This window comes from Aulostomus chinensis, chromosome 8, assembly GCF_037954235.1.
Source record: "Aulostomus chinensis isolate RoL2024-O1b breed Wild chromosome 8, RoL_Achi_v1.0, whole genome shotgun sequence".
Lineage (NCBI taxonomy): Eukaryota > Metazoa > Chordata > Actinopteri > Syngnathiformes > Aulostomidae > Aulostomus > Aulostomus chinensis.
Window position 1 is genome coordinate 11854356 of NC_141327.1, and position 26628 is coordinate 11880983.

Below are 26628 nucleotides of genomic sequence, written 5' to 3' on the forward strand. Positions count from 1 at the left end.
GTGACTGCGCCGCGGAATGCCGCAGGTCCTGCTGCACCTGTCTAACCGGAGGAGCCCGGCTCTGTCGCCGCCGCCGCTGCTGCGAGGTGGCAGGTGAAACCACTCCCAGCAGAGTTCTCCTGCTCTTCTTGACGGAAACTCACCTGTCCGTTAACCGAGGTGATATGACCGTCGTGCCCTCTGCCGCCACCACTTTCAAAGACCCAGACGAGAAGAAGAAGACGTACACTGAACTGGTTGCCTCTCCCACGCTCGCCTACCTGTCCGTATGCTAATGTGCCTGGTCACGTGTGTCGCCAGCGCCAATCAGAAGCAGCTGCTTATCTCTCTCGCTCACTCACTCAGACTCACACACACGCAGCGATAGTATTGAGGGCATTAATTGGCAGAATGCATTCCTCATCGACCAAGATGACTCAGTGTTTAACGTCAGCTTTCAACCTAACCTGAGAATGAAACCAATTCTACCACACCAAAACCATGTCTTCATTCCCAACCTGCCCTTCAATGATGTCTCAGAAGTAAGGACGGTTTATTGATTGTTTAAATGTCACTCCTCAAAGAGTTGCTGGACATTTTCTACTTGAGCAACCACTTGGTGAAATAGTAGCAACAAAAATAAAAAAAAAACAAAAAAAAAAACAAACAAACCTCTCTCTTAACGGTCACAAATAGATAGATAGATAGATAGATAGATAGATAGATAGAGAAAGAGAGCGAACCTTTGAGAGTTGTTTGACCACTGAGAGCAATCTGACCTCACAGGTTAAGTTCAGTTTTTACTCATCAAACAAACTTCGTCAAAGTCCTAAGGTTCAGTACAAATGCGGCAGCTGCAAGCCAAAGTGAGTCATAATGAAAGTTAAAATGAAAATGACAGTGAGTCACCAGTCAAAACAAAGACTTTTCATCCATTAGTCACACATGGAGTGGACATTTAATGTCCACCACAGACGTAAATTTACTGAGATAAAGCATGTAGCATTAGCATTTAGCCCATGCGACTAAAAATTCATTTGTTCAAAGTCATCATCAACTTCATCCGCTGGATGCTCCAAATGTGGTTACATTCAGTTCCTGATCGATTCTGCAGGAAATGTTTCCTCTTTTGGCCTGTCAGTGTTTATCAAATTTAAACAAAGTACCACCTCAGAAATTTTTTTACATTCCAATTACCAATTAAGACACTTCTTCTGCCACTAGATGGCAGTACCTGTGACCAAATCACAACTGTAGCACTTTTGCTCTTCCTATGGGTTTTTCCTTAAGTCTGAATTCTTGCTTGTGTTGTACGTCGCTTTGGACAAAAGCATCTGCTAAATGAAATTGTAGAATTGTAGAATTGTAGATATCATCTTCTTCTTCTTCTTCTTGTTTCTTTTTCCAAGAGGAGTATGTGGTTATTTCTCCATGAACTGTTGCTTTTGCAGCTTCCCATAATGTTATAACGCATACTTCCCCACTGTCATTTAAAAAAAAAAAAGAACTGTATTATACGTGCCATTTTCTCCTTAAAACTCTGATCCCCCAGTAGTAAATAATTCATTCTCCAAAGTGTTTCTCCGTTATCTGTGTTTGTTTTCAAATCCATTATGACGGGAGCATGATCTGTCATTGACATGTGTAATATTCCCTATTTGCAGACTCCTGCAGTATCATTCCTGAACATGAAGTTGTAGTCCAGTCTTGAAAAGACATTGTGAGCATCAGAGTAGAAGGTGCAAGCTTTCTCTTGGGGGTGTCAACAGTACCAAACATCTGTTAACCCTGTGTCCATTTGATCTTTTGGGAGTGAATCGGCTGTTTTCTCTGACTTATGTTTTATTCTGCTCTGGCTATTTACTTTCTGATTACTTACCAAATTGAAATCACCACTCATCATTTTAATAACCTGTGCCTCCATCATTAGCAGTTGTAGTACTCTTTTCAGGAGTTCCTCCTCTTTTCCTGGAGGGTTGTAGACATTGATGAGGGTTCTTGGATGTCCTTCTGTCTCACCAATTACGAACACATATCTTCCTTTTTTTAATCTCTAATGCATTTTATTTTCTGGAACATAAGATTGTTTGTAATAAGGAATGCAACTCCTCTGTTTAACTCGTAGAACACCTGAACTCCAGCTCATTTCTCCAATTTAACATTTTCTACTATGCTTAAGTGAGCCTCTTAAAAGGAAGAGGATTTCCCCTCCTTTTTTATGAAGATGCTTGAGCACCCATTTCCTCTTTATGGCATTATTTAACCCATTGGTGTTTAAGGATATAAGTCTAATTTTTCCCACGAGAGTAAATTTCTCCCCCTTGTTTTTTTTGCATCCAAAGCCACTTAGCAAACCATAATAAAATGAATAAATGAAGAAGAAAAACTGGAGCATAAGTGAAACAAACCCTTTCACCAGACCCTGTGTTCTTAAACCTCCAATCTTTACAACCTCTTCTACGTGGATGCTAAAGAGCTTCCACCATATACTGTGGAATAGCAAGGCTTTGCTGCCTAGTCCTGGCCATGAGATGGTTGCTATGGCTCTGTGTCGCTTTGTGTCGTTTGTTGCTAACATTAGCAGGAGCAGGTGGCATGGACACTCCTGGACAGAAAAATGTACAAGAAGGCAAACCACCAGTGATACGCATACTACAGTTTGGAACTGCCGGTCTAAGTGATTTAAAATGCTGCTAATTTGTTATACAAAAATGTATGTTTAAAAAAAAAAAAAGATGAAAAAATGCATTTCATTGAAAAAAAAAGATTCTTCATGCAAAGTACTTTTGTGTTTAAGTTGGACATTTTTGGAGTTGTGGTGTATTCTTGCACACGAGCGCAAAGAGTTAGGCTAACTACATCCTCCATCTGGACTTTACGCTAAGCTAAGCTAAGCTAAGCTAAACTAAGCAAAGCTAAGCTAAACAAAAAATTGTGGAAAATTGTTTTTCCAAAAATGTTGAGAAAGTTGAAAATGTAATCTATTGCATTGTAACTATATTTTATTGCTGATTATTGACAAAGAAGTTATGTATTGAAGTACATGGATTGAGATTTTTTTTTGTTATTTTAATATCTATTTTTTCTTTACATAATAGCCTTGTTTATAATTAAGCCACGAGTGCTGTGTCTTCATTGGAAAGTCCCTGCTGTTGCAAATCTAACCTCACTGAGATTACTTAACATGACCCCACCAGTTTACTCTGTGTTTGTTCAGTATGTGCACATACACAACCCAGCAGGATCGGAACAACAAGAAGTAAATGAAATGTCCCAAACAACAAGGAAAAAATCATCATCATCATCTTAAAAATGTCCATCTGAAATGTTGAATTGAATTACTGTTTTTGTGTTTGTTTGACACCACTGGGAGTCTTAATGTGCAAAGTGTGTGGACTTCTGGAAAAATAATGGATTAAAAACTATTAAATGTTTAAATTAATTGAAAAAAAATGCAAAATAGACTTAACTGGGGCAGCACATTGGTGCAGTGGTCAGCACTGTGGCCTCGCAGCAAGAAGGTTCTGGGTTCAAGTCCTGGCTCCATCACAGGATCTTTCTGTGTGGAGTCTCCATGTTCTCCCTGTTCCTGTGTGGGTTCTCTCTGGTACTCCAGCTTCCTCCCACAGTCCAAAGACATCAAGAGAGGACGAGGCTGATTGATACTCTAAATTGACCGTAGGTATGAATGTGAGTGTGAATGGTTGTTTGTCTCTATGTGTTGGCCCTGTGATGGACTGGTGACCTGTCCAGGGTGAACCCCACCTCTCGCCTGTAGATGCTAGGACAGGCTCCAGCTCCCCCGCGACTTTTAACAGGATAAGCAGAAGGAAATGAATGAATGAATGGATGGAAGGACTTATCTGATTTATGATTTTTTTTTTATTTATTTATACACATTTGTCAAAATTTTTCTTTGATTCTCTCTTCTTCATCCTTTCCTGTGGATAATGTTTAACAAAACTGATCAGTTTCTCAACTGCAACTGGGAAATCATGTGAGGAAAGCTTTTTGTTTACATTGAAACCTTTTTGGAGGAGGATGAATTTGAGTAAACAGAACAGAAGGATAAAAGGAGAGTGCAGCGGACCTTGAGTCTACATTGACAGCAGTTCGGGATCAAGGGGGACGATGCGCAGGACTTCACTGTGGCTGCTGGCCTCTCTGGCTTTTGCCTGCTGCTTTTCTCAGGCTCATGGAGCTCCACTGTAAGTCGACCTGGGTTACCACTCGCTTATAGGAGTTCAACCTGCTGATATTTAGATTGTAAGATCATGGTTTCTATGCATTTGGAAATGATAAAAAAAGGAAAAAAACAAGAGGAGGAGGAAATTTTATTTTGAACCAGTTCACCTATGAATCACCTAATGATCTGCAGACCCGTTTGCTGTCCTATAAGTCAAGATAATGTGGTTTTTCAAATGAGGCCAGTTGGTTTGACTCGTGTTTGTTCTGAGTTTGCATAATGATGCATTACACCTGACACAGCACACAGGACATTGATGAAATGCTTCGTGGGGACCTGAGTCAAGATAAACAATAGATGACTAATTGTTTGTGGAGTCCATGCTGGAGCAGATTTGGATGAACTAATCCTTCAACTCAGTCTGGAACAATGCAGGATAGTCCAAATAAACCTGAGAGGTCATAAAGAAAGAGACTTTTAAAAAAAGGGAGTTGTGGTGGATTGCAATTCTGAAATCATGTTCTTTTCCCAAACGTATACGGTACATTTTTTTGTTCTCCAGTTGATTCCTGGATATTTTTGACATGTCGAAAGTACGCATGAACGGTACATCCAAGTGCAGAGATGTGACTTCATTTGATATCTCCGCAGGAAAGTGATGTCTTCACCCAACTTGTTGCGAGTGGGAACAAAAGAAAACATCTTTGTGGAGTGTCAAGACTGCAGTGGAGGAGAAATAAAGGTCACCATCAGCGTGAGGACCCATCCAACCAAAAACAAAATCCTGGCATCAACGTCTGTGGACCTAAATACTATAAACAAATTCCAGGGATTTGGACAAATCATGGTAAAAGAAATACAAGTGTTCTGTATGAATTTTGACGGGTTCTGGGTACTGCAGTTTTTGTAGTGCCTGGAGTAGTCATCAGCTGATATGCAGAAATCACTTTTCCATTAAGACCAGAATGTGATGTACTGAATTATAATGGTTTCAGATCCCTCCTGGAGACTTCAGTAAAGATCCTAACATGAAGCAATATGTTTATCTGCAAGCTGAGTTTCCTGATAGACTCCTGGAAAAAGTAGTTTTAGTCTCCTTCCAGTCTGGCTACATCTTCATCCAGACTGACAAGACCCTCTACACCCCAGACAGTACAGGTCAGTCCAGTTCTATGTCACCTTCCCTCTGTGAATGCGCATACAGCAATAGAATATCATTCTGTAGGAGTTGTTTAACACGCACGTGTAAAGTGCCTGTTGTTGTACAGGCCCTGCCATGATGTCATAAAATATCAAAGCCTTCAATCATGTTTTGATGATGTCACGTTCTAATCACTGGACTGTCTTTATCATCTTGCAAAGACAGGTTCAATTGAGAACAGGAAAAAAAAACCCCAATGAATTTTGGTGGCTAAAAATGAGAACTGCTGATCCAAGTAACTTAAGAGTGCTTAGGTCACCAGGAACACTGCATATCAGTGCTCACACTGATAAGATGGACAGTGGTGGAGATAAACAAGGGAAAGATATAAATTTGTACATCGATTCCTTGCTTGCAAAAGGAGTCAAAGTTCCTAGTGCAGTGGTTCCCAACCCCAGGGCCGCGGACCATTTGATACTAGCCCGCACAAAAAGAATAAATAATTTACGTTATTTCCGCTTTGTTCATTATCTGACTCCGAACGATGTTTTATTTTGAAAAATGACCGGATTCTCTCCGTTAAAAACGTCTATGACTCACTTTAGACGCATGCCACGGCGCTTGTCTCGGTCACGTGATACATTACCGCTAAAATTAAACCCACAAGCTAGAAAAACGAGTTAAAAAAAAAAAAACAAAACAAAACAAATTTCTTTGGAAACTTCTTTGCAAAGGAGAAAAGGTAAAATGCGGAGACAGAAGAAGAGACTACAAACCAAACCGGGTGAATCCAGCATATCTGTGCAAGAAGAAGATTAACTGCTGGAGAGCTCAAATGACGGAAAAGTTTGTTCAGACAACAACCCCGCTGGTGTTCTGGATTAAAGTGACGCAGAAAACCTTGACATCACCTCAACAGCACTGAAAACCCCGTTGTCACTTCCGACATCCTGTTTGTGTGAAGGGGGTTTTCTGCAGTGAACAAAACCAAATTACGGAGTAGATTTGACATAAGCAACCATTACGCCAAGATGGGCCCGTCTCGTTGCAGAGGAACAAGCTCAGTGCTCCCGCTGATTCAGCGCTGCAGTGAGTTGTATTTTTCACGCACTTTATATTTGCTTTTGCAGCGTATCTTATTTTGAAGGCACGTTTTAAACGTTACCATAGCGACCAGCGTGTTAGGGGCAGCTAGGATGTCGCTGGTGTTGTGCTGATGGCGCATACGAGTGCACATGGGATTCACGTTTATCACTGTATTTAGAAAAAACAAAACAAAACACAGTTTTCATGTCGATCGTATCGTTTAATTTAGTTGCACACTTTAATGACCGGGCCGTTCAATGTTGTCTGACGTTAAAACCGGCGCAAAAAAGGTTGGGAACCTCTGCTCTTGTGGATGCTCATCATGCACAGTTTAGAAATGAAGGATAGAAATCTTTAATCAGATTAACAGAAACACAAGAATAAACAATAAGAAAATGATGGAGAGGAGAAATACAAGTAATATAGAAATGTAGAAAATATTTTGATATTTAATTGTCAGTGACTTTATAGTAAACTATTGAACATAAACATTTCTTCATTCCCCCCCTCAGTTAATTACAGGATGTTTGCAGTGACACCTGGCATGGAACCTGTCATGAGAGATGAGCAATCCCAAAGAGAGGCCTCCATTGCCATTGAGATTGTGGTATTGTATTTTTATATTTTGCTGTTAATTCATTTTCGTATAGTAATGAGTTTTGATGGCTGTAGTTTGTGATGCTGTTGAACTCTACAGTTTTTAGTGATGGTTCTTTTTTGTTGTTGTTGTTGCATCAATTAAGCTCCCAGTGTAAACCAGTAGTGTTCAAGGGCAAAATGAAATGTTCCATTCACTGTCTGCTGAACCAGCTCATCAGTAAGGGGGTGCTCAATGTTTTCAGACGCCTGAAGGCATCATTTTGCCAGTTGACCCTGTCTCTTTGAAGTCGGGAATCCACTCCGGAGATTTTAAACTGGCTGAAATTGTCAGGTGAGTATTTTAGTTTTAGTTAACATTCATTGCATTTCTATTGACTGTAGTGTTTTATTTTCAGACTTAAATATTGCCTGTGTGTGTGTGTGTGTGTGTGTGTGTGTGCGCGCGCGCGCGTGCGTTTAGCCCTGGACTGTGGAAATTGGTTGCAAAGTTCCACAGCAACCCACAGCAGAGTTTCACTGCAGAGTTTGAGGTCAAAGAATACGGTGAGTTAATCTGAAAAGTTTTAGAACTGACAGAAAACTGAGCTCATATCTTTCTTAATTAGAAACATAATGAAATGATACCTGTTTGTCAGTGCTTCCCAGTTTCGAGGTCAAACTGAGGCCCGCCTTCTCATTCTACTACTTGGACAGTAAAGAGTTCACCGTCGACATTAAAGCCACGTACGTGAAAGGGAGATTCAGAGAATACATTTGTAACCCTCTTTATAATGTTCCCTTTTACGTGGGCTTGAAACCTGTCGTCCTGTGGCTGTAGGTATCTGTTTGGAGAAGAGGTGGATGGGACGGCCTACGTGGTGTTCGGGATTATTAAAGACAATGAAAAGAAGAGTTTACCCGGCTCTCTTCAGAGGGTGCCGGTAAGTGCGTGCCTACTCAGGTTTCAGATCATGCAGCGACACAATCAATCAGAACAGGTAAATGTCCTGTAATTTCAACAAATCATGGGATTGATCAACCATGAAGATGGAGATGGAGAGCTATCATCTTTTTACCCAAGTCGTTGCTTTATTGTTTTTATATATATATATATATATAGTTTTTAGGCTTTTTTATTTTATTATTTATTTTACATTTATTAATGTGTAATTTGTTTCGACTTTGAAATGAAAACTCTGACCTGTCAAGTTTTGCTTGGGAGCTGCCACTTTATGTTCAGTGAGAAACGTCGATACAAGCATGCGCCGCAAGAACGCAGCAGAAAACAACCCATTTCAGTGTTTACGTGCTGTAATTTTCTTTGATCAGTTTCTGAAAAAGTTTAACTAACCCACTGAAACTTCAAGAAATCGCATTCAGTTTGGGCGTGTTTACGCTGAATGAGGTGTTGACGCGGATCATTGTCAGTCCGTTTTTTTGTTGTTGTTTAAAACCGATTATATCGTAAAAAAAAAAAAAAAAGCTCCACGTAAACCCAGTAACTGGTGCTTCCAGGATATAGTCTTTTACAGCGCAACAAACTCTGCAAAACTGTGGAACTTCCAAAAAAAAAAAAAAAAAAAGTGCAGCTGTCCACAGTTCTAACTATTAGATGCAGATATGAACTATTCAGAATGAATCCAGGCTGACATAAGAAATGACCTGCCTAAGTAACAACCCACTGTTCCGTGTTCTTATGTGCTTCAGGTTGCCCGAGGCAACGGCGCAGTCACACTGAAGAGAGAACACATCCTGCAGACCTTCCCGAACATTGTGGACCTGGTGGGGTCTACCATATTTGTAGCCGTCAGTGTGCTGACAGAGAGCGGTAAGAAAGTGTTTAGAAAGTTTCATCGAGTGTGAAGGGGTTCAAAGTAACAAGAAGGACTGCGTTCTGTTGAAAAAGAAAGTAGATTAAAATTGTCAAATTGGGGTGAGGGTGAATTAAAAAAACGAAACGGTTTCTGTACTGGTTCGTTAGGGATAAAGCAAAGTTGTGTAATAGTACCTCAGTTGTGTGTTTGTGTTTGTGCTCCGTCTTACAGGTACTGAAATGGTGGAGGCTGAGCTGAAAGGTATCCCGATTGTCACGTCACCTTACACCATTCTCTTCAAGAAAACACCCAAATTTTTCAAACCAGGAATGTCCTTCGACCTTTCGGTAATGTAGACATTTTATATGAAAACAGCCACTGTGCACCTTTTTTATTTATTCTTTAATATCATTGCTGTCAGTTTTTTTTATTCATATTTATATTTTGTTTACATCATCATTCATGCTCCTATGCTATTTAAAACCTGGATATTTGATCAGTTGTGGATGATTCAATCCAAAGGCTGATGTCCATACATTTGGTTCTAGAGAGGAATATAGAAATTGAAAGTAAACTTTACATACTGTCTTGATGCTTTCTCATTAAAAGGGCAATAATAGATGAGAGAAATAGTGCTCTGTTTTCTGAGTGTTGTTTATGTCTTTGATGGCAGATTGAAGTTTTGAATCCTGATGAAACTCCAGCGCAGGGTGTTGAGGTGGTCGTGGAGCCAGGTCATGTGCGGGGCTTAACCGCAGTCAACGGCCTGGCCAAGCTAACCATCAATACAGTAGCACAGGAAGCGAGTCTGACAATCACTGTAAGTCTACAAAGTTAGTTGAAGTTATTCCTGGTTGCTCTGTGTCCGCTGCATGTGAAATGATCACGTGATATCACACCAAAGAGCCAGTCTTCAGTGTTTTCTCCATCTTGGTGGCCAAATATTAAACATCACAAACAGCATGGGTTCATCTGTTAATCAAATGCACTCTTAATTCTCGTCGAGTTACTGTAGGAGTTGTTTGTTTCTTTTTTTGTTTGCTTAGTTTGTCAGAAAAAGACTCCAGACAGAGGAGAGATTTGCTAAGAAAGACTGTGATTTATTTTGTGTTTGTGCGTGTGTGTGTGTGTGTGTGTGTGTGTATGTGTGTGTGTGTTAAACCTCAGGCAAAGACCAATGATGATCGAATTTCCCGTGAAAGGCAAGCATCAGCCAGCATGCAAGCTCAGCCATATAGCACCCAGAGCAAAAGTTACATTCACATAGGTAAGAAACATCCTGGAAGCTGAATGGGGTTGTTAAATGCCGTGGTGGTGTGGTGGGCTAAGGAGGTTTGTTTGCAGGGGTGGACACAGCTGAGCTGCAAATGGGAGATAACCTGAAAGTCAACCTCAACCTCAACAAGCAGAACAATGAAGATAAGGACATCACATACCTGGTGAGAGGTGTTTTGCCCCTTCTGTGTGTGTGTGTATGTGTGTGTGTGTGTGTGTGCGCGTCCGTTCGTGTGTGCGCATGCTGCCGCTGGTGTTCCTTTTAGAAATCTGTTCAGTGTGTAAATATTTATGTATTCTTTAGATCACAAGCAGAGGCCAACTGGTCAGTTTTGGCCGCTACAGGACAAGAGGTCAAATTCTGATTTCCCTGATAATTCCCATCACCAAAAACATGCTGCCATCATTCCGCATCATTGCTTACTACCACGCTAATGACAGGGAAGTGGTGTCCGACTCTGTTTGGGTGGATGTCAAGGATACCTGCATGGGCTCGGTGAGACCCCGTCACTGACGTGAACTATATTTCCAGGATATTTCTCTGATGTGATTTCTTTAACGAATGAAAATCTGCTTGTTCCATTCATTGCCATCCCCTCATGTTTAGCTGAAGCTGGAAGCACAGAGTCCTGCCCGTTCTTATGAGCCTCGGAGGATGTTCGGTCTGAAGGTCACAGGAGACCCAGATTCCACCGTGGGTCTGGTGGCCGTGGACAAAGGTGTCTATGTCCTAAACAACAAGCACCGCCTCACCCAGAAAAAGGTAAAATAAATAAATAAATAAATTATAGGAAATCAATGTCTTCTCCATGTAATTGTGTAAGTAAACGTGTGTGTGTGTGTGTGTGTGCTTGTGTGTGTGTGCGTGTGTGTGTGTGTGTGTGTGTGTGTGTGTGTGTGTGTGTGTGTGTGTGTCTTGCTCAGATTTGGGACATAGTAGAGAAGTATGACACTGGCTGCACACCTGGTGGAGGGAAGGACGGCTTGAGTGTGTTCTATGATGCTGGGCTCCTGTTTGAGTCCAGCACTGCCTCTGGGACCCCGTTCCGACTAGGTGAATTTACAACATCATGTCATTGTTTTTGGCCCTTCTTCTTCTGCCATTCCATCCAAATGTTTAGAGGAACACAACAGCTCTTTAGGGGAAATGGACTTTTTCCAGTGAACATACAGGATCGTTGTTGTCCAGGAGTAATCCTCCTCAGCCTCTCTTACAAAGCTGGCATGATTGGTGAAAGCAGTTTCTCTTCTAGTCATCAGCAAATGTTTCATTTTGTTTGGTGAAGTTACATCGTGGTTTCAGGTGCTGGATCAAATTACTTTGCCCAGTCAGGAAAGTAGTTCCGTTTATGTGCCCAACTCTGAAATTACAATTCATTGTAATGTTAAGATATTTCACAATGACTGCTTCCAACAAACGATGCATGATATCGATGCATGGAAAGCCTGCTTAGGTTAAAAGCCTATTTGGCGACATGCTTACACTTCCCAAACACTAGCTTTCAATGTGCTAAGCTAGTTATCTGGTCTCAGTGTGTCTCAGCTTCCTAGTACAGCACAGAGGCGAGAAGGGTAACTGTTTTGACATCTGGCTCTTGGGAGGATCTTTGTGTGTATTTCCCCAAAAAGTTGGCATATTCCTTTAATTGTCTTTAGACACATCGGTTGCGTTTGGGCACCACGATTGGAGACTTGATCAAGCTGATGTAGGGTGAGGATGTAGTAGCCCCCACAGCTAAGTTGGAACTAAGTCAAATAACGCTTCTCTGAACATACAGTACTCCTATTATGTCTTAACGCTGCTGTAATTAAAAATCCTCAGTGAGAGTGGAAAATTTCATGATTTCTAGGTTTCCAAGTCGCTAATGGACACCATAAACATCACGACTTGACATTACCGGATATTTCATATCCCTGCTATCCTTACTTTTGAAGTCTTAGCTCATAATTAACTTTTATAATGTTTTAGTGGTCCAGCATATGTTTGCTGAATATTTTCTGTCAAGAACTGCCCCCCCCCCCATGTCCATCATGATCTGATTTTTACAGCATCATGTGTCAGAGGTACCTAGCGCTCTAGTCTGGATTTAACCTTGCATGGTGATCGTAATGATCTTATTTGTATTGAATTTCCAGACCTTAAATGCCCTGCCCCCAGCCGACGGAGACGAGCTTCTACTCTAGCAGACATCACTACCAGCTTAGGTAAGACCAACCACATCAGCTACCCAATGAACACAAGCTGTCATCAGCTCTGTCTGTAGTATCAACAGCTCTCATGTGTCGCTCCCTCATCTTTCTCTATGATCACACCCCATATCTTAATCAATTGGAACAGAAGTAAAGTGCTTTGGAAAATCACCTACAACAATCGGTCAAATAAAAAAGCTGCATGTTTTCGGTAAAAGTATCGGTACATAAACATTTCAACAATACACACATAGCAGAGCTCTTCACCTGGTCGCCATCTTCACGCCAAATGCTGCAGTGTGTGTCGGTCAGCTGCTCTTGTTTGTGTTGGACTGAAGTTGCAGCTCCACTCTAGTAATGTCTCAGAGTAACACCGCATACTTCACATCTGTCTTGCAAAGTTAATTTATTATAAAAGGGACAGTTCACCTTAAAATGAAAATTCAGGTTGTTTTTTTTTAGTCCTGCTGGAATTAAAAAGTAAAAGGTGTTTTTTCAGTAATCATCACTAACAATGAGGTGACTAGTGACCCATTTTTAAAGGGTAAAAAAAAAAAAGCTTAACAACACCATAAAGTGCCTCCATACAGCTTCATAGTACTTCATACCTTGGCCTTTGATATGCAGGATAGAGGTGTTTTATGGTTTTATTTTGTATTTTTCTTAACATACGGAAATGAATAACCATTTACTTCAATTGTCTGGGAGATACATCCAGGAACTTTTCCTGTGAAGCCTCACCTGACCTTCCATCATTATAGTAGGAATAAATAATGACTGAGTGACTGGGTGAACTATCCCTTTGAATTAAAAAAAAAAAAAAAAGTTTACAACTGATGCTTTTTTTTTGGAAGATTAACTGCAGGGTAAATCTGAGGTGCAAACTGTAGACTGGCCCAACACAGCGCCGCCCTCGCAGTTTTCAACATCATTTAGAAAATTGATTTTTACATCCTCGTCTGCATTGCAATGCATGTTAGAACTGAGGAGGCATTTCCACACCTGTAGTATTAAGACATCTTATGTTGCTTGTCTGTCCAGCGCTACATCACCCATCCCTCTTGTGCTCCCCCTTATTACTGTATGTCCTCCCCATATTTCTTCTCTCCAGTGAGTCAATTTCAAGAAGAGCTGCAACGTCAGTGTTGTTACGATGGCATGAAGGAGACCCCCCTCTCATACACCTGTGAGGTGCGCAGTGAGTACATCACTGAGGGCAAAGCCTGTGCTGAGGCCTTCCTACTCTGCTGCAAGGAGCTGGAGGGCGCGCAAGCTGAGATGAAGCACAACAGCCTCAAACTTGCTCGTAGTAAGAAATGGGAGGGAAACCTGGGGGGAGGGGGATTACATGTCATGCTATTATTCACTATCTATCTGTGAAACATAGTGACCTTTTTAAACCTGGATTTTAGGTGAGGAGGATGACAATAGTTACATAGACAGCAATGAGATTGTTTCTCGGACAAAGTTCCCGGACAGTTGGCTGTGGTCAGAAATCCGACTGCCTCCTTGCCCTAGACAAAACCCTAACTGGTGAGGAAACTGAAACATAACACTGGACATAACACTAGAACTTAAAGCTACTGTCAAAGAGATCACACTGTTTTTTTGTTTCAGTGAAACAACAACATATTCGAACCAAATTCCCTTGCAAGACTCAATCACGACCTGGCAGTTCACCGGCATCAGTCTGTCAAAAACTCACGGTGAGAACCAAGCAACAAAACTTGTGTCTCGCTAATCCAAAAACCAAAATCGTATCTTTGATTTTCCTGCTGCTCCATTTGCCCCTGTCATCAGAGTCATCCCTTGTTTTGATCTGATCCCTTTCATCTTTAAGGAATCTGCATTGCCGAGCCATTAGAGGTAATCGTCCGGAAGGAATTCTTCATTGACCTCAAGGTGCCTTATTCAGCTGTCCGTGGAGAGCAGATAGAAGTAAAGGCGATCCTCCACAACTACGGCTTCGAGCCAGTTACAGTAAGTCTTTGCTACTCTGCACTGGTCTGTCAGGACATTCAGCAAACCAATGAGACCACGATATCGTGAGATTTACAGCATATAAGTACACAAACCTCAATGTGTTTCTCTTTTCGTCTTTCTCTTGGTCTCAAGGTGCGTGTGGATCTGATTGAGACGAAGCATGTGTGCAGTTCAGCCTACAGAAGAGGGAGGTATCGTCAGGAGGTTGAGGTTGGGCAACAAACGACGCGATCTGTACCATTTGTACTTATTCCCACCAAGGAAGGAAAATACGGTATTGAAGTCAAAGCAGCTGTTAAAGACTCGTCACTCAGCGATGGAGTCATGAGGATGCTACGGGTGGTGGTAAGAAAAATGGACAAAAAAAAATGTATAATGCAAAATGATAAGAACAAGTGAATAAGAACAAAGAGATGGTTTTCTAAGATGTTTTTCCTCACTGATGTTTTCCAGCCTGAAGGTGTCCTGATAAAATCTCCTCAAATAATAATTCTGGACCCAACCAACAAAGGTGTCGGTGAGTTGACAGATTAAATCACTCGTTAACACTTTTATTACTTGGTAAGGAAGCAGCCTAACTTGACCACTGTGTCTCCTTAGATGGTAAACAAGTAGAAATTATCAACAGTGGAATTCCTAAGAAAGATTTGGTTCCCAACTCACCCACAAGCACACAGATCTCTCTGACAGGTGAGATTTAGTTTTTTTCTTTTTTTCTTCTGCTCATGTGATACGTGATCAGTGACCTGTTTATTTAATTAAAATTGTAACTTTTAAACCTTTGTCACTGACGAATTACGTTACTTGTTATGTGAGACCTCTACATGTTTGTTTATAATGTCTTTCTGTTTGTTTTTGTGCATTCAGGCAGAGAGCAGGTGAGCGAACTGGTCGAGAAAGCTATTAGTGGGAACTCTATGGGAAGTCTGATCGTCCAGCCCTCTGGCTGTGGAGAGCAGAACATGATCCGCATGACCCTGCCAGTAATCGCTGCCTTATATTTGGACAAAACTAACCAATGGGAAACTGTGGGCTTTGAGAAACGTAATGAAGCCTTGCAGCACATCAAGACAGGTGGGCTCAAAAAATCAGTGATAAAACCTCAATTTTTTTGTTTTTTGTTTTATTTGCTGAATGCAACACAGTCAAAACATCATACTTGTCAGTCCTGAGTCTTATTTTCCTTATATAGATAAAATCCATGCATTTTTTTATATGCATTTGGGGAGTGTAGACCTCCGTCATGGCAATATGATGTTCAAAATTTTGCTGATGTAGACCTCAGCCAAATGCCATGTTAAAGGGACCTGCCTCGAAATGTAATGAGTTCTTCACTGTCCAGTGCCACACCCCTCGCCAAGACTGAATATTTAATCCTGCTGACGGTAATACTGCATGCAGTACCGATCATTGTACTTCGTTGGCGGGGGAAACGAAGATGCCGATTGAATTCGTCATAACCAACTACTGGATAAGATTCAGTACATAACTTAACCGCAAGGAGGTGCAAATGTGTTTTTGTGTGTTTCCAGGCTACACACATCAGCTTAACTACCGGAAGAAGGATGGTTCCTTTGCTGTATGGGCCAAACACAAAAGCAGCACCTGGTGAGGAAGATCAGAAACTCATGTTTAATTGGTTTGTTAGTCTCCTTAACTTAGACTCTATTTAATTTCATATATTTCATGTGCAAATAAATTCAACAAAATCAAAATTTCCTCTGCTCTCCTCTCGTTTCCGTTTCTGGTGACTGTGTGCGTGAGCATGGTGGTGGGTGTGTGAGTGGCGTGGAATTTGAATCTTGCTTTTGTTCACCTGTAGTTTTCCTCTGTTTTCTGCATGATCAGGAAAGAATCTATTTGTTTATGTATTGGTTGGCAGCTGTGTCGTGGATCTGGTAGGACTGTCTGTGTTTCCAGGAGGAATGGCGTCCACTGAGACGCCTCCTCCATCCATACGTCAGGAGGTATGCATAGTACCTCCAGACGCCGCTGTGTTTGTGGAGGAGGTTCTGCTGGCTCCAGGGGAGCAGGTTGGAAAGACAACCTGTCCTATGCATCTAGAATGAATAAAGGTGTAGTGGTTTCCCTCAAGATTGGGCCTTTGGTTTTCAGCTGACTGAGAGTCATGAGTTTATCAGAGATTTGTTTGTGCAGGTTTCTCCACTCTTGGTTCCCTTCATGCCTATCACCGTACCCGGTGTTCTGCCTTTTGTACCCAACATGTTGTTGAAGGACGAGTTGCGGAGGTTCTGAAATTGTGAGTTTGGAATGTTGAGATCTTGAACTGAAAAATGCACAGACTCTTAAGGAGACAGATATTCATGTTTTTGGACTGTCCTGCGCAGACACTGGAGGTGTCCTTCAGAGTAAGATACAGTGAGCGCTCCTGCATGCTCCATGCTAGTTCAGGGCAGATTGTGTTTTGAGTGTGGAGATGTGGGGCGCAAATGCTTAGCATGTCTGCATAAACAGCAGGGAGCGTCTGGCGCCACTGATGTCGTGGAGGGCCCTGGTTGCTGACGACCTCCCGCTCGAGCCGCAGTGACTCTGGCGCTGGTGTCCCAATCTTTGTCGAAAGTTTGCTGTTGAGGCTTGTAATTCTGAGTGTGTTAATGCTCAGTCAGAGAGAGGGAGCGACTCAGGCTGAGCTACAGGAGCAGCAGGTATCTGAAGCTGTGGTACGTCTGAGTAGCTCTCAGTCTGCAGCTGCTCAAGACAAAACAAAGACCTGTGGAAAGGTGGATGAACCCTCGCCTAGTGTTACAGGTTGTAGCGCCCCCAAATCACAGGTAGACACAAGTGGCTTTCTTGAGACAGGTTTATTTAAAGATTTCTCCCCAAATCCACCATGAAAACTACATATATGATGAAATCATAAACCATGTTAGCTTAAAATAAATTACACACATGTGAAATAATGCTGACCAAAATAAAATACAGAAAAAAATTATACTGTACCTTACTGGCTGCATGCAACTTGAGGGGCACCTTTGGGTCTTCAGGTCGCCTTAAAGCAGGGGGAGGCTCCCGGATTTCTATGTACTTTTTGTTAAAATCCCTGAATTTGTCACAGTGTGTCCATGGTAATCAATAAACTATTAGGTTTAAAAAAGGAAGCATCAAAATCCCTAATAAATAAGGGGTGCAGGGCCAAATTTACCTCCACCCAATCAAAAACTGCTACCAGCTATATTGGTTGGCCCGATTAGCTGTCCATCAACAGACGAAACCGAAATGCACCTGACTGTGCAGCTTAGCTGAGACTGGGAAGACTAAAGTGGGTATGAACGCCTTGTTGGATCGGTGTTGGGTGAGCAGTATCAAGGAGGACAAACATGGATCCCAAAAAGCCAGAAGAAAACACAGCAAAAGAAAAAAGTCTTTTATAGAACAAGCGTTAGATAAGAGGGAGAAGGATAAAAGGCTTGGTGCAATGCGAGTGATTCTTAGGGATTCATTTACTCGCTGTAGGAGTCTTAAAGAATCAAAAGGTTTAGCTACGGACGTGCAAGTAGCAGCCTTTCATTTGAACAGGTAAGAAACCCACTTGCCGACTTTGCTAGCTAGCTATAGAATAGCTAATAGAATACATGAAGCTATATTTGTGGTAATTTACTGTGAATGTAGGTTGTGAGGAGCGAGGAGGGAGGGTTCATGAACAGAGTATGATTCAAAAAACGATTGAGACAGATTTATGCTGTAATGTTTGTATATTGTGTTTCTTTTGTTAAATTAAAAAAGAAAATAGAAAAAATAGAAAAAAAGCCCAAAACAGGTGCCGCCTACCCCTCCTTTATCTTCACAAGTCACACTTTAGACTTTACACTTAGGGGGCAGCATGGCTCAGAGGTAGAGTGGCCGTCTAGCAACCGAAGGGTCGCTGGTTCAATTCTCACTTGCCCCTAATTGTTGATGGCCCTCCGATGGACTGGTGACCTGTCCAAGGTGAACCCCACCTCTTGCCCAATGTCAGCTGAGATAGGCTCAGTCTCTGCCTATGCATACGGCGTTAATACTTTCAAGTCAGGGGGATGTTAGGTATTTGCGGGGTGCACTGTCCCAACAACAGAGCAACATCTGCACGGGTGAATTGGGCTAAGAATGGAGCTCTGCAGCTGGGGCAATGGTGAAGCTGTGAAGTACCCACTTTGGCAGGAGGACTTGAATGGGGAGAGAAGGAATGAAGGGCACAGGGGGTTTCAAAGGAAAAACTGGGAAGAACTGAAGGAGAAAGTGCGTGTTTGGTTGTCTTAATGGAAATGGTTGCTACTGCACTTGTCATATAGGTGAGGGGTTCATTTGGTTGCTTCGACTCTCTGGCGTACGTTTGTTTCTCTAACGCCACCAGCTGGACTCCTACAAGGCATTCAGGGCCATTTTTGACTTTTTCTGGTCTGGTTACCACTGGATCAGGGCAGCAGTGCTCTATGTGCCTGTGTCTGAGGGAGGACGGGCTAATTGACATTATGTCTAAAATTGCTTCTTTCAGGCTTTGAACTGAACATAGACTAATGGCTGGATGTTTGGGCAATGACAAGCAGCTTTTCTTAATGGGTCTTAAGGACATTGGCCTTGTTGGACTTTCTCCATTCTACAGCTTGGTTCTGCTGGCAAACCTTACAGTTTTCGCAGACACCCAATATGACTCTGCATATGTGGGTGTTTGAGGAGCCCCTGCTTTTAAACAGTTTCATAAGGACTTGAACCCTGCAGTCTGCAAGTCTAAGAGCCGGTGTAAGGGAGGCTAGCTGTACCAAACTGGGCCATTTGTTGAAATTAGTATCCACATCTGTGTTTGGTGGGAGAGAAAGGGGCTGTGGTTCTGAATATCTAATGTAAATTTTCTTGGTTTGTTGTTTTGTTTTTTTAATAAGATGACATTTTAAAACCTCTCCTCTCCTCTCCTCTCCTAGGCTAACAGCCTATGTTGCCAAGGTGTTTGCCATTGCCAACAATTTGGTGGCAGTGGAGAAAGAAAAGATCTGTGAAGCCATCAAGTTTATAGTTCTCCAGGCACAACAACCTGACGGGATGTTTAAAGAACTTGGACGGATAAGCCACGGAGAGATGATTGTGTGTACATTATCTTCAGTTATTTAAAAATAGTCTTCATCTTGATACAAAAAAAATGATTAATGAGTGTGTGTGTGTGTGTGTGTGTAGGGTGATGTGCGCGGCGGCGATTCAGATGCTTCCATGACGGCCTTCTGTCTCATCGCTATGCAGGAGTCACGCACGCTATGCAGCAACATTGTTAATGTGAGAATCCCCCCCGACCTTTTTTTTCCCCTCTCTGTTAACATCACAGAATCAAACACGATGTGGATATTAAAAAATGCAGGAATTTATGACCTTCCTACCTTTTTTAGTGATTGATTTGTCCTTTCTAACATAATTAAACTCTTCTTCTTTCCAGAGTCTGCCAGACAGTATTGAGAAAGCTGTTGCCTACCTTGAAAAGCGTCTGCCCAGCCTCACCAACCCATATGCTGTTGCCATGACATCCTACGCTTTGGCAAACGAAAACAAGCTGAACAAGGATATCCTCTTTAAGTTTGTTTCCCCAGGTGATGTCACATGAAAAAGTCAGAACTCAGCAAGCATATTTTCTAAATCATCAACATCACCATGGGTCTTCCATCAGCCTAGAGACTCAGAAAGAAACATGGCTACCATTCATCCATGATTTTTATATGATGAAAAGCACAACTGACAACTAACCACATGAAAATTTAGCTCTGAGATAAGTGTTACACAAAGGTTCTTTTTTGCATGCTGGATCAGGGTAGGTTTTGAGAGGAAAATTTAATTTCGTGACAAATTGTCCTATCTGAGTCACTGAATCTATAATGACATTTTATTGAGGTTAAGCAGTGCAATATTCTAAAGGAGTATTAACTGATCTTGAAATGTTAAGCACATAAATCAACATAGTTGTCTGTATCCTGGTGAAATTGATGGATAACACAGAGGCCCTAAATACGCTCTTTGAGGAACCCCACAAGTTATTTTCAGGGTTTGGAGAAATGATTAGCAATTGCTATGCTGATTTTTTTTTTTAAATGAAAGGCTATAGATGAACCGGTTAAACAGTTTGGAACAACTGAATATGATCCCTCTGCATATTTTTGTATTTATTGGCATCAGAATCAGCATAGAGGCTCTCGAGGACTCGAGCCTGTTTGTGTCTTTGCCAAGTAACCTCACAAGGACACATTATTTTAACTTCCCTCACAGTTTCTTTTTTTCTTCTTCCTTTTGGAATAGGTTCGGTATTTTAAGAATTTTGATTTTCCCAGGTACAGCATCCTAATAAAAGTGTCTCTCTGTGTCTCCTGCAGAGTTTACCCACTGGCCTGTGCCTAAGGGAAATGTTTACACACTGGAAGCCACAGCTTATGCTCTTCTAGCTTTGGTCAAAGTCAAGGTGAGTACCAAGATTGATGTTTCTTTCAAAAGCACGTCAGACGACAGAATGCTTCAAACAGTTTCCGAAAAAAAATGCCTTCAAATGTTAGGGATATTTTATACTTTTTAATATTGACTGTTTAGAACACTTCATATTGACATAAAATACAATTATGTATCATTTAAAAGAATCAGTCAATCACACAGCACTTTTCTTGACTCTTCTTGGTATAGGACTTTGAGAAAGCCGGACGTATTGTGCGATGGTTCAGAAAACAGCAGAAGGTGGGCGGGGGTTATGGATCAACTCAGGTAAACAAGACTTTCTCTCTATCTGCCGTTGTTTCAGTGAAATTTCTTTCCAGTGCTCATTTTCTCTCCCTCCTTCTCTTTGCCTCCAGGCTACAATTATTGTATATCAAGCTGTAGCTGAATACTGGTCCACAGCTAAAGAGCCAGCATATGATCTAAATGTGGACATCATGTTGCCAGGCAGGTCAAGGCCGGACAAATTCAACTTCAACAGGGAAAACCATTATGCGACGAGAACATCTAAAGTGAGATAGCTCACCCTATCACGTGCAACATCTGATGTCTCATTAATGCTATCATTCCTGCTGATCCATATTTGTGCATGGTTAAATCCGTACAGCTCAATGATATAAACCAGGATCTAAATGTGACTGCCACAGGCACAGGAGAAGCAACGCTGACGGTAAGAAATTATTTTTGTTTATATGAGGTGCAAGATTTTCTTCTCTCCTCATAGCTGCATATTTGCAGAAGAAAAGCATTCTAAAGATACACTTTTGACAATATGACAGATGGTGTCGCTATATTACGCTCTGCCTAAAGAAAAGGAAAGCGACTGCGACAGGTTCGATTTGTCCGTGCAGCTGCTCCCAGGTAATCTTATGTCCTTCACACGTTTTAATTTCACATATCTAATTATTGCTTTTATAATTCCCCATTTTCCCTACAATTCTATGTACAATAGACAATAGACAATGTACAATTCATCTATGAAAAACAAAATGCAAATCCAATGTTTTGTTCTTCCAGAAAAAGCTGATTCAGATCAAGTGACATACAAGCTAAGAATTGAGATTTTGTGAGTATGATCAACACGTCATTCCAGCAACGTAGCTTTACTGCACTTTGTCTCGGATTTCTTGATTTCATTTTAGCGTTAGCAAAACTGAGCAAAACCACTTTGTAAACATGGTTTTGAAGGGGCTTTCTTGAGTTAGCTGTTTCTTTTCTAGTTTCTTTTGGTTTTTTTTGCATCAGTGTCATTTACAGTATTTTTTTTCTTTTCTTTTTATGCGTTATTTTAAAGATTTCATCTGCGTTCTGTGCAGGTATAAGAACAAGGAACGAGATGCATCTATGTCAATCTTGGACATTGGCTTGCTAACCGGCTTCACCGTCAACACAAATGATCTGGATTTAGTAAGAGCCTTTACATAAACCCTTACGGACTTTAAGTCTTTCCAGTTATGCAGAACAAGGCATTCTTTATGGTTTGAAGTAACTGATTAAGTGTAATTATGTAGTTGTCTAAAGGACGCGCCCGCACCATTGAAAAATATGAGATGAACACAGCCCTGTCAGAAAGAGGCTCACTCATCATCTACTTGGACAAGGTACGTTTCACCTTCCTTTTTTTCTATGGAATTGTTCATTTTCTATTTGGTTCGGTCTCACTTTTGCCTTACGTGTTCCCACAGGTTTCTCACGTGCGGACAGAGGAGATCGCATTTAGGATCCATCAGTCTCTCAAAGTGGGCGTCTTACAACCAGCTGCTGTATCCGTCTATGAATACTATGACCGTGAGTTTCTCCTCTGCTGCTATTATATGTCCGATGTCTTAAATGATGAACATGCATGCATTCATCTGTTGTTCAAAATACTGAATCTAAATATTGTTTTCTTCCTCTTGTGTCAGAGACACCTTGTGTGAAATTTTACCATCCGGAGAGGGAAGCTGGACAGCTTCTGAAGCTGTGCAGAGGCAATGAATGCACATGTGCTGAAGGTGAGCTGGGTGATGGTGTCATTAGTTACTCAGTCAGTCATCAGCAATAAATGCAAATAACTCCTTTTGGACAATAAGGGCAACTGGGCGAAGAGGCTCACAGGAGGTGACACGCTAACCTGCTATCTGTGCTTCTGAAAAGAGCCATACTACTGTCCACACACGCTAAAGTGTGTGTTGGAACACAAGGAAGTGGCCAGAGTAATCACAGGGAAACACAATAATCCAGCACAAGAAGAGCAATCAGGGTTTATCAAAGCCTGATCAAGAGCTAATTGTTTGCTATTGGCCAACGCAGAAGTTAGCTTCTCCATGGGCTCCCTTGACCAAAAGCCAATGGGATCTTTACATTGTTTGTTTTTTTGTGATGAAGATCAGTTCAGCTCCAAACAAATATTCATGAGACATACTTGTTTTGATTGGCAAGATAATCTTTACAAATGAGCACCACTTTGGGATTTTCTAAGCTAACACAAAATGATTGAAACCACAAAGTTAACCGCAGACTGCGTGACTTTAACTTGCTTCATGCTTGTTTACTGCGTGGTGATGTTTATTGTTGAAATGAGATGATAAAGGCCCTTCGTCTCATTTAGCCACTTCAGCAGCCACTGTATATCAGACACATACAGTAAACACTTTCAAATTCACGAGAGTTGTATTAAGCTGTTGTATTTAATGCTAAATATTTTAAACTTGTGCGAACTACTGACCTTACCTCAGTCATTGAAACAAAAACCTGCCCCTGTCAACACACACCTTTCTAACTCATCCATACGCTTATTTACTTTTGGCTTATTGTGTGTTTTTCCAGAGAACTGCAGTATGCAGAAGAAGGGGGAAATCTCAAATGAACAGCGCACACTCAAGTCTTGTGAGAGTACACCGACCTTCAAGATAGATTATAGTAAGGGACGGAAAATGAGCTGCATTTGTCCGGTGTATCGCTGAGTTTGAAGTCATGAGTAATCTAATATACATCTGCAACTTGTCTGTACTCAGTATACAAAGTGCAAGTGGAACAATTCAAAGACGGTTTGTCGACTGACATTTACCTAATGAGGATAATGCAAGTCATCAAAGAAGGTGGGTATTTATGGCTTGGAACCTGTGACTCTTTGAACTATATTCTATTTTAAGCGCTTGAAGAATTTTTCCTGATATTTTTATGGGTTATCCTAAAATCCCAATACATATTGTCATAGTGCCACTTTAGCCAGAAATAAAATGATTTGCCCTAAAAAAAAACCAACAAAAAAACAAAAGACAGGGCATTTAATGAAAGAGATTCATTCGCTTTTCTTGCAGAGTTAGACAGGAAAATTCATATCCTCACACGATGCTGAACTAAATAAAAATTTTGTACAAGTTAAACCAGTCAAATACAACCTGTCAGTGGTCTAATGCACTAAACTCCTTTAGTTTTGCTCTTACTCCCTGAGCAACACCTTTCTCTTCTTCTATGGTGCCATCACAGGAAATGAGGATGTGGGTCCTCAGGGGAAGCAACGAACCGTCCTCAGTTATCCACACTGCAGGGAAGCTTTGGACTTGCAGAAAGACAAAACCTACCTGATCATGGGTTCATCCCAAGACATTCACAGAGACGTCCAGGGTCAAACGTAAGTTTTGTTGCACCATATCAATTAATTCTACAAAGTATTTATTTTTCATTTACTCTGTGCATTTGGTAGTGACAGTGCGGCTCAACATCCTACTAAACAAACAAGTTGATAAGACTGATGTTCTGCATACAGAGATTGTGGCTTTTGTTGGTTTCAAACTCCTGTCCTTGGTCTGACCTTTGATAAAGAAAAAAGGAAAGAGAGAAGAAAAAAAGAATTAATCAAGGTCACATGATGCCATTTCCTTTGTATTTTGTCCATTATTTTTAAAGGTCGGTTTTCAAGGAGTTGTAATTGGCTTAACTGTTGTCAAAGTGAGTTCACGCCACGCTGTAAGGCAGGATGACGTACGTGAGAAAATCATGACAAGCACATGCGCTGCTGTTATTAATATATGATGTCTCATTAATTTGAAGCAGATAATACAGATTTTTAAATAGTTTTTTGACATTTTTTTGATATGTTTGTCCAATGTGAGTCTGGATTCTAGAGCTGCACCCAAGAATTTAAGTTAATTTACTATCATCAACCTCAATGGTCTTGCGCAAGATTGTGTACATAGTACATCCTATTAATAGGGTCATTTAATGTGCATTATTGATGGGTTGGGTTTGTTTTGTTTTGCTCTCTTCAGGTATCAGTATGTGCTCGGTGAGAAAACCTGGCTGGAGTACTGGCCCAAGCAAGCAGAGTGTCAGACGGATGCGTACCGACCCATTTGCTTGGGCATAGAGGAGATGGTCAACCAGTACGAATACTTTGGATGCCAACAATAGTCATATTCATCCATCCTCATCTTCCGCTTATTCCTACACATTAAGGGTCACGGGGGGGCTGGAGCCTATCCCAGCGTCAACGGGCGAGAGGTGGTGTTCACCCTGGACAGGTCACCAGTCCATCACAGGACCAACACATAGAGACAGACAACCATTCACACTCACAGTCACACCTACGGTCAATTTAGAGTATCAGTCAGCCTCGTCCCCTCTTGATGTCTTTGGACTGTGGGAGGAAGCTGGAGTACCAGAGAGAACCCACACAGGAACAGGGAGAACATGGAGACTCCACACAGAAAGATCCTGTGATGGAGCCGGGACTCGAACCCAGAACCTTCTTGCTGTGAGGTGACAGTGCTGACCACTGCACTACCGTGCTGCCTAGTCATATTCATGGTCTTCAAAAATGTGTTTTTATTTTTTCCATTATTCTTTTTACGTAAATATTCATATGAGATGTAAAGGATGAAAAAGTTACAATATGACAATGTTGATTAAAGTGAAATGGTCTTAATTTCACCGTCTCATGTGTTCTGTTATTGATTACGGGACTGACCGCCAGGAGCAAACTGGAGTTCATTCCTCCCAAAAGTTACTTTAATGAAGCTGAGGAAAACACAAGATAACTAGAAAAACAATGTCAACGTGACACAATAACTGTACTGCAAACTCACACAACAAAAGACAAAAACAACTCACTGAACAGATTTTCTGGCTTGAGTTTGTTGCCCTGCACCTTCATCAATCAGAGGATGACTTCGGTGCCACTGGAACACCGCTGACAGCTCATTTACCAAGGAACATTTTTACTTCAGTGCTACATGTGGAACGTTATATGCACTACAGTGGACTCGGTATTCATAAATTCAAAGATAAATGTATGATGACTCTGGAATTCAAAATTGGTCATCTTTATGACATTTATTGCCCCACACGAATTTTGGCAGGAGACAAGAAGTAGATAAAGAGGTGGGTTCCATGGTTCAATGGTTAGCCCCCTGAAGTCCAGATCCAGTGATCTGACCTCCAATTTCACTGGGAACAAATGTGATGAAGGCAAAATGCATACAAACAATATACAATTACACTCCTGAATTGTGAAAATACAACATGCCTCCGTCAGTCAACCCAAAACTCAGACACGTCTCTCTTTCAGATAATTATTAAAATAGTTCTGCAGTGGTAACAGCATCACTAATAACACTAGCTGGCAGCTTGCTGCTCTCACACGCAATTTATTGAGATATTACTGATTTTTCAAGTTTGCTAATGATTTTACTTCTTAAAAGCCACAAAGAATAAATCATTTTAATTTCCAGGTCATTTAGCACTGTCACCTCACAGCAAGAAGGGTCCGGGTTCGAGTCCCGGCTTCAGCACAGGATCTTTCAGTGTGGAGTCTCCATGTTCTCCCTGTTCCTGTGTGGGTTCTCTCTGGTACTCCAGCTTCCTCCCACAGTCCAAAGACATCAAGAGAGGACGAGGCTGATTGATACTCTAAATTGACTGTAGGTGTGACTGTGAGTGTGAATGGTTGTCTGTCT

General features: G+C 41.4%; 1 protein-coding gene across 2 annotated transcripts; it reads left to right on the plus strand.

The window, feature by feature from the left end:
• The first annotated feature begins 4034 nt into the window (after nt 1-4034).
• On the plus strand, nt 4035-25598 carry LOC147257164 (complement C3-like). Of its 2 annotated transcripts, XM_086210980.1 has the most exons (43): nt 4036-4187; nt 4817-5012; nt 5161-5323; nt 6905-6999; nt 7235-7323; nt 7453-7535; nt 7628-7715; nt 7810-7912; nt 8679-8799; nt 9017-9132; nt 9459-9605; nt 9953-10052; nt 10130-10224; nt 10365-10556; nt 10668-10823; nt 10985-11114; nt 12197-12265; nt 13362-13559; nt 13663-13783; nt 13868-13956; nt 14091-14230; nt 14366-14578; nt 14687-14750; nt 14834-14923; nt 15101-15307; nt 15766-15841; nt 19150-19309; nt 19400-19495; nt 19653-19803; nt 20578-20663; nt 20879-20956; nt 21046-21201; nt 21297-21359; nt 21469-21550; nt 21707-21755; nt 22006-22096; nt 22201-22290; nt 22375-22477; nt 22594-22683; nt 23498-23590; nt 23686-23769; nt 24161-24305; nt 24943-25598. In XM_086210980.1, exons 1-43 carry the CDS (start codon nt 4111-4113, stop codon nt 25082-25084), a joined length of 4977 nt encoding a protein of 1658 aa, XP_086067106.1. In that variant the 5' UTR covers nt 4036-4110; the 3' UTR covers nt 25085-25598. The 2 variants fall into 2 exon arrangements, with proteins under 2 accessions (XP_086067105.1, XP_086067106.1); XM_086210979.1 differs by having other exon boundaries at nt 4035-4187; nt 22201-22477.
• The last annotated feature ends 1030 nt before the right edge of the window (nt 25599-26628 follow it).